We start from the raw sequence: 12,661 nt of genomic DNA on the forward strand, positions 1-12,661 counted from the left end.
TTTCTGTATCCTGGCTTTTCAGAAGAATCTGTTGTATTTTAATAAGGAAGATAGCAGCCAGATCATTCTCAACTTAAGTATTATATCTGGAATTTTGAATTTCCCCAGGCCATTCTCCTATGCATCACTAACTAGCAGAGAGTGCTGTGGCAGTTCCTCAGGAGCATTATCCACCTTTTTTTTTTTTTTTTTTTTTCTTTTCTTTTTTTGGCTGTTATTTTTTATTTCAGTGGATTTACACACAAAAGCATCAATAACTGTAAGGACTCAAGTGCATTTTTGGTGGAGTTCATTATATTGCTTTGAATATTGAATCAAAGTAGTAGGTTAAGCCACATGTTTGTAGTAGGAAAAGGAGCTTGGGCAGAAATTATTCAGTTATCCAGCTTTAAAAAATCGTGGAAGACTTCACTTCCATGTGCCAGGAAGCAGCAGCTCGAATCTGTGCCCAGCAAGGCCTCAAGGCAAAGGGATTCCGTCAAAGTCAAGGGATGAAGCTTCCAGTGTGGAATGGCAACCTCGGCTCCAGATGTGTTGTGATCTCCAGCCGCTCGTTCTTGGGTTCTGGCTGAGGAATTGTTACTACTCAGGAATTGCGTGGGCTGCTGGATTTACGGGGGCACAGGGTTGTGCTTCAAGAGGGAAAAGAAAGAGAAAATAAAGAGAAGGGAAAATGACGGAGAGAAGCAAAAGGAAAAGCGGGCGGGAGGGAGAGAAAAGAAAAGCGGGAAAAGAGAAGAAGCGGGGGGAGAAAAATGAGAAAACAAAAAGGAAGAAAGAGAGAGGAATGAGAGGGAATTAGAAAGGAAAGCCGCGGTGCCCCGGGGCGCTATCCATGATCCCGATCCCGATCCCGATCCCGATCCCGATCCCGATCCCGATCCCGATCCCGATCCCGGCGCCGCTTCCCGCGCTCCCCTTTTAAGGCGCCGCCGGGGGCGGGACTGCGCCTGCGCGCTGCCGGGCGGGCGGGTCACGTGAGGCGGCGGCGGGAGCGCCCGAACGGCCGGAGCGGGGCCGCGGTGAGGGACCGGCACGGGAATGGGGATAGGGATAGGGACGGGCACGGGAATGGGGATGGGCTGAGCCGGGCGGGGCGGGACCGGGGCCGCGGGTCCCCCCGACCCCTCTCGGCCCCCCCTGACGCCTCCCCGGTGCGGGGAGCGGCCGCGGGAGGCTGAGGGGCGTTGGCGGGGGAGGGATGGGAAGGCCGTCACCTTTGGAGAGGCCTGAGTAGCGCTAAACAAAGGGCTGGATGGGCAAAATGACGGGACACGGTGCGGGTTATCCAAGGAGTTCCAGACCGCCGCCTGGGAGGTGTTACTGGCCGGGCCGCCGGGAAAGTTGGAATCGTGGAATGCCATAATGGCCATGAAGCTCCACCCCCTGCCCTGGACAGGGACACCTTCCGCTCTCCCGGGTTGCTCCAAGCCCCGTCCAACCTGGCCTTGGTCACTTCCAGAGATGGGACAGCCACAGCTTCTCTGTGCCAAAGCCTCAGCACCCTCGCAGGGGGGAATTTCTTCCCAGCATTCAATGGAAATTTCCCCGCTGTCGGTTTGAATCCGTTCCCTCTTGTCCTGTCATTATAATATTCATATTGTATGTTATATTCTGAGTGTGTGAATTCCCTTGTATCCTTCAGTTTCCCGTGACAGCTCCTGCCTGCCATCCTGCTCAGCAATCCCGGGGTGGTACAAATCCTCTGCAGGGTCTTCCAGCCCTTTCCAAGCTGTTTGTGGCAGTCCCAAGGGCAAGATCTGGAGCATAGCCCAGCCCCAGCATCAGGGGGCAGTTCAGAGGCCTTTTCCAGCTTTAATAATTGCCTGATTCTGATTCATGTGACCACATAACTTATTCCTAAAAGGGAACACTGAAATATTTGGTTCCTTCCAGGGGGTGTCCTGGGCCCTCGCTGCCATGGCCATGCAGATGCAGCTCGAGGCCAGCACAGACACGTCAGCAGAGGAGGAGAGCTTTGGGCCACAGCTCATATCCAGGCTGGAGGTAGGTAAGGAGTTACCTCTGGAGGAAGTTTTCCATAGATGCACTCACTGTTGTTTTTCCTAGAATGGAATCCTGTGATGGTTTGGGTTGGAAGGTTTAAAGCTCATCCCGTTCCATTCCCTGTCATGAGCAGGGACACCTTTCACTACCCCAGGGTGCTCCAAGCCCTGTCCATTCTGGACTTGAGCATTTCCAAGCTGTCCACTAGGGCCTCACCAGCTCCACAGGGAAAAATTCCTTACTGATCTCTAACCTAAACCTTTTTCTTTAAAAGCAAGGTGAAACTGAAATCTCTGTTGCTAAATTCTTACTGGTGTTCTGTTAAAAAAAACCCCAACCAACCAGAGAACCCAGAAATAACCAGAAATACCAACACATGTCATTTTTCCTCCCTCCCAGCAATGTGGCATAAATGCCAATGATGTGAAGAAGCTGGAAGAAGCTGGATTTCACACGGTGGAGGCTGTGGCTTATGCTCCAAAGAAGGAGCTGCTGAACATTAAAGGCATCAGCGAAGCCAAAGCCGACAAAATCTTGGTAAGGATGTTCTGGAACTTTAACCCAAGATATTCCACAGGTTTATTTCTGCTGGCTGAAAGCGTTGTGGTGAATTTGGAAGGTCTCCAAAGGGCAGTAAGGGTGATTACAGGTGTGACATGACTTGTGATGGGAAAAGGCAAAACACACCAGGACAGGACTGAACTGAACAGGTGGCGGACAAGGGGAGAATATTTCCATAAAACACAAAAAAGAGATGTTGGAGGTTATCCTTGGAGCAGAATCTCAGTTTTGTTCAAGGGTACCAACTAGTGCAAGGTCTATGAAATGTGCATGGAATGATACAAGGCAGGAAATATTAATTACTGGGGGATTAACAAACGACATGAACTCCCCTGGCACTGCTCTCTCGGGTTTTCCCTCAGGCTGAGGCAGCCAAACTGGTTCCCATGGGCTTCACCACGGCCACAGAATTCCACCAACGACGGTCAGAGATCATCCAGATCACCACTGGCTCCAAAGAGCTGGATAAGCTGCTCCAAGGTCAGCACTGTATTATTTCTCTTTCCTGCTTAACCTCAGTTACTGGGGTGGGGTTTTCCCATGAGTGGGATCTTTGCACAGTACCACATAAAGCAAGTCCTGGTTGGATGAAAAACCTCTGGGACTGCTCTTGAATAATTGCTTTTATTTTAGAAGCTGCAGAAATAGCTTTTAGACCTTTTAGTCATGATGCAAGACCCAGAGCTGTCCGTTTTTTGGATGTTTCTGGTTTATTTAAGTCCATGATGCATTTAGGAAAACAAAACCAGGCATCACCATCTCCCCATTCCTCTGGTAATCCAAAACTGAAAACAAGTCATTTCAGCTCTTCAGCATCTTCAGAAACATCTGTGAATTTCCTAACCACAGCATGAACAAACCTCATGATGATGATCAGTTTTCCTTCTTAGCTTTGAAACTTTCAACCAAATTCAATGTTTAACTGAGTCTCTGTAAATGTAATTTTTTATATTTGAGACAGATCCATAGACTATGCATGTACATTAAACTTAAGTTTTATTAATAATTATTATTGTTTTTTTCCTTCAGGAGGAATAGAAACAGGGTCCATAACAGAATTATTCGGGGAATTCCGTACTGGGAAGACGCAGCTGTGTCACACTCTGGCCGTCACCTGTCAGGTGGGGCTTCACCTCATTGCAACCCAATAGTCAGACCCCACAGCCTTGGGATATTTGCTAATTTGGAGACTTTCTTTGACTTGCTAAGTGTTTATTACTGTCTAAAGGGTGCTGTTCCATAAAATATTAGAGGCTTGGACTTAATTTGATCATTCAGTTGACTCTCTAAACTTCCCAGCTCAAAGCTGAACACCTGTCATCCTGTGTAGAGTCTTGGAATGCTAGAATGGTTTGGGTGGGAAGGGACCTTAAAGCCCATCCAGTTCCATGGGCAGGAACACCTTCCACTAGCCCAGCTTGCTCCAAACCCTGTCCAGTTTGGCCTTGGACACTTCCAGGAATCCAGGGGCAGCCAGGGCTTCTCTGGGCACCCTGTGCCAGAGCCTCAGCACCTTCGCAGGGAAGAATTTCTTCCCAATACCCCATCTATCCCTGCCCTGTGTTAGTGGGAAGCCATTCCCCCTTGTCCTGGCACTCCAGAGTGACAGGTACTCCAACAGGAAGGTGTCAGTGACAGGGACCACAGATCTTTCCTTTCACTTTTCCCAGCTAAATGGGACTTTAATCACAATAAGCTGGGATGTTATTTGTTGCATGAGCTCAGTGAGGGCATGTGGCAATATCTGCTGTATTTATGGATGCTTTATTCCCTGTTCATTCTTTTCCTTCTCCTTCAGCTCCCCATAGACCGCGGGGGCGGCGAGGGAAAAGCCATGTACATCGACACAGAGGGGACCTTCCGCCCAGAGCGGCTCCTGGCCGTGGCTGAAAGGTCTGTGAGTGGAAGACAGGAACAGATGGACTCACAACTCAGTTGGAAAACATTTTCCACAGGTCCTGGAGGTTGATTTGGGAGGTGTTCCCTTTGGAAAGCTCGGATGTTGCCGTTACTCTTCTGTCCCTGCCACTCTCTCCCCATAACTCTCATGTCATTGTCCCTTGGCATGAGATGATTTCCCTCTTTTGCTACTGGAGGGGTCTGGGAGCTTCCCAAGCAGCTGAGGACAGGACTGGCTGGATCCTGTTAGTTCTTTCTGAAGGGCATTTGATCTAGTCCTGCTGCAAGGCGCCCTCTGCCCTCGCAGTCCTGCTGCAAGGACCACCCTGCAGCAAGGACTGCTCCCATGTTCCCTGTCACCAGGGAATATTTGGCAGCCAAGCAAAGGAGAGGAAGTGAAATGATGTTTGCAGCAAGCACAGGTGTGTCTGTGCTGGCTGTGTACAGAGTGTCCTTGGAATCATGGAATCCTTCAGTTTGGAGGAGATCTCCATGCCCAACCCGGTGCTGCCAAGCCCATCACTGTCCCATGTCCCCAAGTGCCACATCCACATGACTTTAAATCCCTTCAGGGATGGGGCCTCCACCACTGCCCTGGGAAGCTGTGCCGGCTGGACAGCCTTTCCTCTAAGAGACTTCCCAATATCCAGCCTAACCCTCGCCTGGTATCACGTGAGGCTGTTTCCTCTTATCTATTTCAGATGGTTCCAATCATTCCATTCTCTTTTCATCACCACCGGTTGCATTTTTTCCATCTGTTTTTATCTCTGCCAGGGATGTGAGTTGTTCTTCCTGTCTTTTGGGAAAGCTCCTGCCTAACTGCTATGGTTGAAGTTGTCACTCAAGGTTCATCCCTTTATTTTCCCTAATTTTGCAGGTATGGCCTGTCTGGCAGCGATGTCCTGGACAACGTGGCCTATGCTCGGGGCTTTAACACTGACCACCAGACCCAGCTGCTGTACCAGGCCTCGGCCATGATGGCTGAGTCAAGGTAATCACACTGATTTGATGGGTTTTGTTCCCACATGGCATTAGCCTTTGGCCTCTCCAGGGAGCCAGCTTGCTCCATGGGCAGTCAGGTGTCAGCAGCAAGTCCTGCTGCTGGAATTCTGGGTGCCAGCAGCTGGCTTCAGCTGACGTGGCTGTACAAACACAGGGAATTCATGGTTCCTCCGTGCCAGCCTGAGGAGCAACTTGAAAGCTCAGTTTAGAACTGTGGTTAGGAACAGTGCTGATGATTTCCAAGCTCCCAGGAGAGCTGCTCAAGGCAGCTTGGGGTTGGAACCGAGACTTAGAGCCCCGCGTGTCCTTTTCCAGGTACGCGCTGCTGATCGTGGACAGTGCCACGGCCCTGTACCGCACGGATTACTCAGGAAGGGGGGAGCTCTCTGCCAGGCAGATGCACCTGGCCAGGTTCCTGCGGATGCTGCTGCGCCTGGCAGACGAGGTGAGCACTCACTGGGCTTTATGTCATGGGTTGGTGCTGGGCAAACACCCACAAAAGCCTCTCACTCACCCTCCTCTGCAACTGGACAGAGGAGAGAAAATGTCATGAAGGGTTTGTGACATGAGGTAAGGACTGGAAGAAAACACTCATCAATTGCCATCAAGGGAAAAACAGGCTCAGCTTAGAGATTTGAAGTGACTTCATTACTAGCAAAATCAGAGCAGGATAATGAGAAGTAAAATAAGCTCTTAGGAACACCTTATCCCCATTTCTCCCTCCTTCCCAGTTCTACCTCCTGTTCCAGTGGCACAGTGAGATGGAAATGGGGGGTTTGGTCAGTTTATCCACCCAAGGCTCCCACTGCTGAGGGAGAAGAGTCCTTCCCCTGCTGCACCGTGGGGTCCTCCCACAGGAGACAGTTCTCCACGAAGTTCTCTGATGTGACTCCATCTCACAAGCAGCAGCACCCTGTTAACTGCTGCAATGTGAGTCCATCCCACAGGTAAGAGTGCCCCTCAAACTGCTGAGTGTTGGTCACTCTTCCATGGGGTCAGTCCTTCAAGGACAGGCTGCTCCAGCCTGACAGCAGGGCCCATCTCCACTGGATCTCCCACTAGATCACAGCCTCCTTCAGGCATCCACCTGCTCCAGCGTGGGGCTCCTCCAGGCTGAGGGAGATCTCTTCATCCCCTGCAGAGAAATCTCAACTCTGGTGTCTGGAATGCCTCCTCCCCCTCCTTTTTCACTGCCCTTGGTGTCTGCATCTTGTTCTCTGCAATATTCTCACTCCTACTCTTCTCTAGTTGGAATTGAAGCTGCACCACAAGTTTTGATTTCTTCTTAACTGTTATCAGAGAGGCATTACCACTATTTCTAATTGGCCCAGCCTTGGCCAGCAGCATGTCCCTCTTGGAGCCATCCCACGATGTCTCTGCCAGACATGGTGGAAGCTTCCAGAAGCTTCTACAGAAGCCACCTCTGTGCTGCCCTGCTGCCAAATCCTGCCTGTACAAACCCAGTACAATTGCCAAAACTCGTCGGTTTTCTTACAAACCCCAGTGATTTGGTCCCAAGGGCTTTGCTTCCACCTCTGCTCCCATTGTTTAGGAGAGGCTGGATCCCACAGTTACAGCCATCAGGAGGTCTGTGTCCTTTTCCCTGCTTTTCTGTTCTGGTTGTGGAAATAATTTGGTTTGGGTTGTTTCTCCTGCAGTTCGGCGTGGCCGTCGTCATCACAAACCAGGTGGTGGCACAGGTGGACGGAGCTGCCATGTTTGCTGCAGATCCCAAAAAGCCCATTGGCGGCAATATCATTGCTCACGCTTCCACCACCAGGTGAGACTAGAGATGGTCATACCCCAGGAGCCTGGGTTGGGAGTGTTTTATGGAATTGGCTGAGTAGCTTTTACTTCTGGGGTTTCTATAGTCTGTCCATGGCAGGCCCAGCCTGAGCTCAGCTCAGTGCTGCTCTGGGCCCTCAGTCCACAGGGAGAAGAATGTCTTGGGCAGTTCTTACAGCTCTGTTTAATGCTTTATGGATTAGGATGATTTTTTGGGAGCAGGTTGTCCATCCTGACCTGTTTCGTTCCCTCTCCGCAGGCTGTACCTGCGGAAAGGCCGAGGCGAGACCAGGATCTGTAAAATCTATGACTCTCCATGTCTTCCTGAGGCTGAAGCCATGTTTGCTATCAATGCTGATGGAGTGGGAGATGCTAAAGACTGAAGACTTCTTTTCTTCCCCTGAATCCTAAGACTCTGTGTCTGTCAGAGGCTCCTTTCTTGGTGGCACCTTAGGGATACTTCCCAAGGCAGCGGGCACAGGAAGCTGTGGTGTGTCAGCAGCGGAACCGTCAGGACACACTGAGCACAGCTGGAGCTGTTGGGAGGAAAACTCCCTCTGGGCTGCAGGCACAGATAAGGTCCCTGTGCTTCCCTGGCAACATTCCCAGAGGACCATACCCTGCGTGTTTCCCTGGATCCCACTGTGGACATGGTGCAGCAGAATCTTGGTGGCCACAGCTGGGAACTTGGTGGATTGGAAGCAAGGCTGAAGGGTTTGTCCACTAAGAAAAGTGGTGATTTATAAACCAGAGCAGGGTGGTATTCCACACCAGGGATTTGGGATTGGTGATGGTCCCAATCCATCATCTTTCTGTTCATTTTCTTTTGGCTGCTGCAACCTGCTGGGCTGGGGAAGCTGTTCCTTCACATTTCCATTTAATTTTCTGTATTTCATTAATTCTCTGTGGAAATCTGCTTTTAATAAAAAGGCTCCTGAGGCTATTGATGACATCCCAGGTTCCTGGGATTCACAGGTGTGTGTTCAGATCAAGGATTGTTCTGGTTGGCAGAAGCTGTACCAATCTCCCAGGAATCTCAGTCTGGGTTTGTCTTTTCTCCCAATTCTCAGTTTGGGGGTGCAGTGCAGCCCTGCCCTGTGGACCTCCTAGAAGAGTTTTGGGATTAAAAAGATTATTTTCTATTCTGCAGTATTTCCCTAGAACTTGATTAAAAAGAATAAAACTCTATCAATGTGGTTTTAATTGGTTCATTTGCATTGATTAATTAAAGCGAATCAAGGAGAAAGGGCTTGAGCAGCCCTTGGTTGGAGCTGGCAGCTCTTTATTGTCTCTTCATTCTTTGGATTTCTTTTAATTATTTCTTAAGCAGTTACTGCAATTAAGATACACAGTGAGAACAGCACTGCTGCCCTGCTGGATTGGGAAATCCAAGTGCAGTTCCTTGGAGAGATTGAGGGGATGGGGAGCTGAGCCTCAGGCTGGGTTTTGGCAGCGGGAGTTGGGTGAGGAAGGGAGAGGGGAGATCCCCCAAAGCTGGTTAAAGGCCGCTGGGTTTGGGGGCCCCCACCCCAAAAAGGGTCCTGGTTAAAGGGGAATTGAGGAAGCAGCAGGATCGGGGGGCTGTGCTGGAACCCCCAACCCCTGGGCAGGGATGGGGGGCAGTGCCAGGGACACCACGGAGGGGCTGTGCTGGGATCCCCAAATTCCAGCCAGGAACGCTGGGCACTGCCAGACCTTGGGGACACGGGCTGATGGAGAACGATTTCCCATTATTTCCTCCCAGGCTCAGCACCTGGCATTTCATCGCAGTCCCACAGGCGGAAAATCCCACGCGAACAGCTGGAATCCCGGCCGATCACACAGGAGCCAGCCCCGGAGACTAAACGAGCCGTTCCACAGATTTATTTTTCTTATTTATTTATTTTCGTTGTAATTTAAAGCAGAACATTGCCCGTTCCTCCCACCTACCCCGACCCCATATTCTTTAATTTGGTGGTTTCTCTATCAGAATTATCTGCCTACGCTGGATAAAATTTCCAAAACCATTCCCCGGCGCCGGGAGCCCCGGCGGGGCCGCAGTCGGAGGAGGAGCGGCAGCGCCGGGTTCGGCCCCAGCGCCCGTCCCGGAGCGGCTCCTCCCGCCAGCGGCGAGCCCGGTCCCTTTCCCAGCCCCATCCCGGTCCTCCGGCCCCGGGACCCCCGGCGGACACGGGCGGGACCCGGACCCGAAGCCCCGGTCCCGAAGCCCCGGTGCCGGGAGCGGCCCCGGTTCGGCCCCGCTGTGACGGGCGGGGCCGCGAGCGATGGCTCCGCCCCCACCCGGGGCGGGGCGGGGCCTGGGGCGGCTCCGACTCAGGCGCGCGGGGCCCCAGCGCGGCTGCGCGGGGCGGGGCCGAGGTGATTTAATCCCCGGGACTCGCCTCTGCCGCCATTTGCTCTCTCCGAGCACGGTGCGGGTTGGGGCTCTCTGTCCGCGCTCCCCAGGTGGGGCGCGGGCCCTTCGACCTCCCCTCCTGTCCCCCTCTCTACCCTTCCTTTCTACCCTTCCTTTCTTCTCCCCGTGTTCCCCTGCTCTCTCCCCCTTTCCCCGTCTTCACTCTCTCTCCCTCAGATTCTCCCCGTCTTTCGCTCCAAATCCCCCGCACTCCTTCATCTCCTGTGCCTACCCTCCAACCCCCGTCTGTTCCCTCTCTTCCCCTCTGTCCGCCCTCCTTCTCCCCCCTCGCCTGGCCTTTCCCGTCCCTTCTCTCCGCAGCCCCATCCCCCGTCCCCACCGCCCCCCATCCCCTCTCATCTCTCCCCGTCCTCCCCTGTCCTTCATTCCCCGCAGCCGCGGGGCTCGGGGTGCCGGAGAATAAAGCCCAGAGGGCCGGAGCCCGGCGCCCCCTGCCCTGGCTGGAGCCCCACACGGGGCGGTTCTCAGGGACCGCCCGACACCGCCGGGGCTGCGGCTCTCCCCACATCACTGTGGGGGCTCCCCGGGCGGGCTCGGGGCTGGGCGTCGGGGAGAGCCCCCTCCTCAGGAGAGGGTCTCGGGGGGGAGTCGGGGGCTGGGGGGAGAGGGAGGGCCCCCTCCACAGGAGGAGAGGGTCTCGGGGGGGAGTCGGGGGCTGGGGGTCGGGGAGAGCCCCCTCCTCAGGAGGGGGGTTTCGGGGCGGGGGGTGGCCCCCTCCTCAGGAGGAGGGGGGTAGGGGCGGGAGGCTGGGCGGGGTAGGGAGGGCCCCCTCCGGAGGAGGGGGTCCAGAGGAGGGGGCGGGGCGGAGGGGGGATTTTCCCCCTCCAGTCCCCGCCCTCTCCCCTGGGTCCCTTTCCTCCGGACCGGGGCCCGGGGGCGGGGGGGGGGGGGGGGGAGGGAGGGAGGGAGGGGAGGGCGGGTGGGGTGGGGGGGAAGCAGAGGGGGTCACGTCACTCTGTAGCGTGAAAACACACCAGACAAACAAACGGCCCCTCCCGGCCAGCCCCCCACGCCGCCCGCCCTCCCCTCCCCCCCCCCCCCCCCCCCGGGCCCCGGTCCGGAGGAGGGAACCCAGGGGAGAGGCCGGGGACTGGAGGGGGAAAATTCCCCCTCCGCCCCGCCCCCTCCCCTGGACCCCCTCCTCCGGAGGGGGCCCTCCCGCCCCGCCCCCAACCCAGCCCGACCCCCCTCCCCCAGACCCCCTCCTCCTGAGGAGGGGGCCAACCCCCCTAACCCAGGCCACCCCCAGCCCCCGACTCCCCCCCGAGACCCTCTCCTCCTGAGGAGGGGGCCCTCCCTGAGCCCCAGCCCCGACCCCCGGGGACACCCCAGTGTGATGTGGGGAGAGCCGCAGCCCCGGCGGTGTCGGGCCGTGTGTTGAACTGGATGGGGACACCCGCCGAGCGGGCCCGGCCCCGTGAGGGGCTCCAGCCAGGGCAGGGGGCGCCGGGCTCCGGCCCTCTGGCTTTATTCTCCGGCGCCCCGAGCCCCGCGGCTGCGGGGAAAGGGAGAAAGGGGGATGGAGGACGGGAATAGGTGGGCAGAGGGGGCAGTCGGGGACAAGGACGGAGGGCAGCTGGGAGGGTCGGGGTGTGCAGGGCAGCCGGGAGAAAGGGAACAGGGAGATGGAGTGGGAAGGAAGGGTAGAGGACGGAGTGGGAGAAATGAAGGCACACTGGGGGGAAGGCAGCATAGGGCGAGGGCAAGGGGAGGCGGAGTGGAGGAAGGAAAGGTGGAGGAAGGAGAGGGAGGACTGAAGGCAAGTGGAGAAGAACTGGGGGAGGTTAGGGGAGCAGGGAGAGGGGCCAAGTGGGAGCAAGGCTGGAGTGTGTGTGGGGAGAAAAGTGGAAGGAGGAGAGGGCGGGTGGAGGAGTAGGGTAGGGTTGGGTGTGTAGGGGGACAGGGAGGGGGATGGGGGGGACCGGGCCGAGGGAGAGGAAGTAGAGGGTGGGGGCGGGGAGGAAGGGAGGGAAGAAAGGAGAGGTATAGAGGAAGAGAATTACGGAAGAAAAGAGATGAAGAGGAAGAGAAATATAGAGCCCGGCCCGCTCGCAGCGGCTCCAGCCGAGCGCCGAGAGGCAAATGGCTCCGAGAGCGATTCCCGGGGCTTAAATCCCCTCGGCCCCGCCCCGCGCAGCCGCTCTGGGGCCCGGCGCACCTCTCGGCCCCGCCCTTCGCACCTGTGCCGGCCCCGCCCTTCACACTGTGCCGGCCCCGCCCTTCGCACCTGTGCCGGCCCCGCCCTTCGCACTGTGCCGGCCCCGCCCTTCACACCTGTGCCGGCCCCGCCCTTCACACCTGTGCCGGCCCCGCCCTTCGCACTGTGCCGGCCCCGCCCTTCGCACTGTGCCGGCCCCGCCCTTCACACTGTGCCGGCCCCGCCCTTCACACTGTGCCGGCCCCGCCCTTCGCACTGTGCCGGCCCCGCCCTTCACACCTGTGCCGGCCCCGCCCTTCACACTGTGCCGGCCCCGCCCTTCACACCTGTGCCGGCCCCGCCCTTCGCACTGTGCCGGCCCCGCCCTTCGCACTGTGCCGGCCCCGCCCTTCGCACCTGTGCCGGCCCCGCCCCGCCCGTCAATCCCGGCGGAGCCGCGCCGCTCCCCTTTGTGCGGTGGACGCTCATCCCGGCTGCGGCGGGACCGTCGCTCGGAGCGCTGTGCGGAGCCCCGGGCCGGGGGCTGCTCCCGGCGCTGCGCGGAGCTCGAGGCGTTGCGGCGGGGCCGGGAACGGGACCCGGGCCCGGGGGTTCGGGTTCGCGTCCTGCTGGTCCCGGATCGAGCGGGCTGCGGATCCTGTAGCTGCAGGACTGGGGCAGGGACCGGGACTGGGACCAGGATCGCAGCGGGAGGAAAAGCTGCTCCGAGACGGGCACTGGGACCGAGCCCCGTGCTACCGCTCCCGCTCCGACCGTGCCCGATGCGGGACCGCGGCTGCGGCCGGCGCGGGGCTCGGGTCCCGCTGGGGCTCCGGGCAGCCCCCGGTGCCTCC

General features: G+C 56.7%; 1 protein-coding gene and 1 long non-coding RNA gene across 2 annotated transcripts; one reads left to right on the plus strand and one right to left on the minus strand.

The window, feature by feature from the left end:
- The first annotated feature begins 976 nt into the window (after positions 1 to 976).
- On the plus strand, positions 977 to 8,524 carry RAD51 (RAD51 recombinase). The gene is made up of 10 exons (XM_066320687.1): positions 977 to 1,022; positions 1,897 to 2,007; positions 2,407 to 2,544; positions 2,931 to 3,048; positions 3,598 to 3,689; positions 4,367 to 4,461; positions 5,345 to 5,458; positions 5,785 to 5,914; positions 7,128 to 7,249; positions 7,514 to 8,524. The coding sequence occupies exons 2-10, from the start codon at positions 1,921 to 1,923 to the stop codon at positions 7,635 to 7,637; spliced, it is 1,020 nt and encodes a 339-aa protein (XP_066176784.1). The 5' UTR covers positions 977 to 1,022; positions 1,897 to 1,920; the 3' UTR covers positions 7,638 to 8,524.
- A 3,092-nt stretch (positions 8,525 to 11,616) lies between these two features.
- On the minus strand, positions 11,617 to 12,257 carry LOC136363167 (uncharacterized). The gene is made up of 3 exons (XR_010743909.1): positions 12,225 to 12,257; positions 11,945 to 11,968; positions 11,617 to 11,828 (listed from the first exon to the last, which is right to left on the minus strand). It is a non-coding gene; the product is annotated as an uncharacterized lncRNA (long non-coding RNA).
- Between the last annotated feature and the right edge of the window lie 404 nt (positions 12,258 to 12,661).

This window comes from Sylvia atricapilla, chromosome 6, assembly GCF_009819655.1.
Source record: "Sylvia atricapilla isolate bSylAtr1 chromosome 6, bSylAtr1.pri, whole genome shotgun sequence".
In the NCBI taxonomy this organism is placed as follows: Eukaryota; Metazoa; Chordata; class Aves; order Passeriformes; family Sylviidae; genus Sylvia; species Sylvia atricapilla.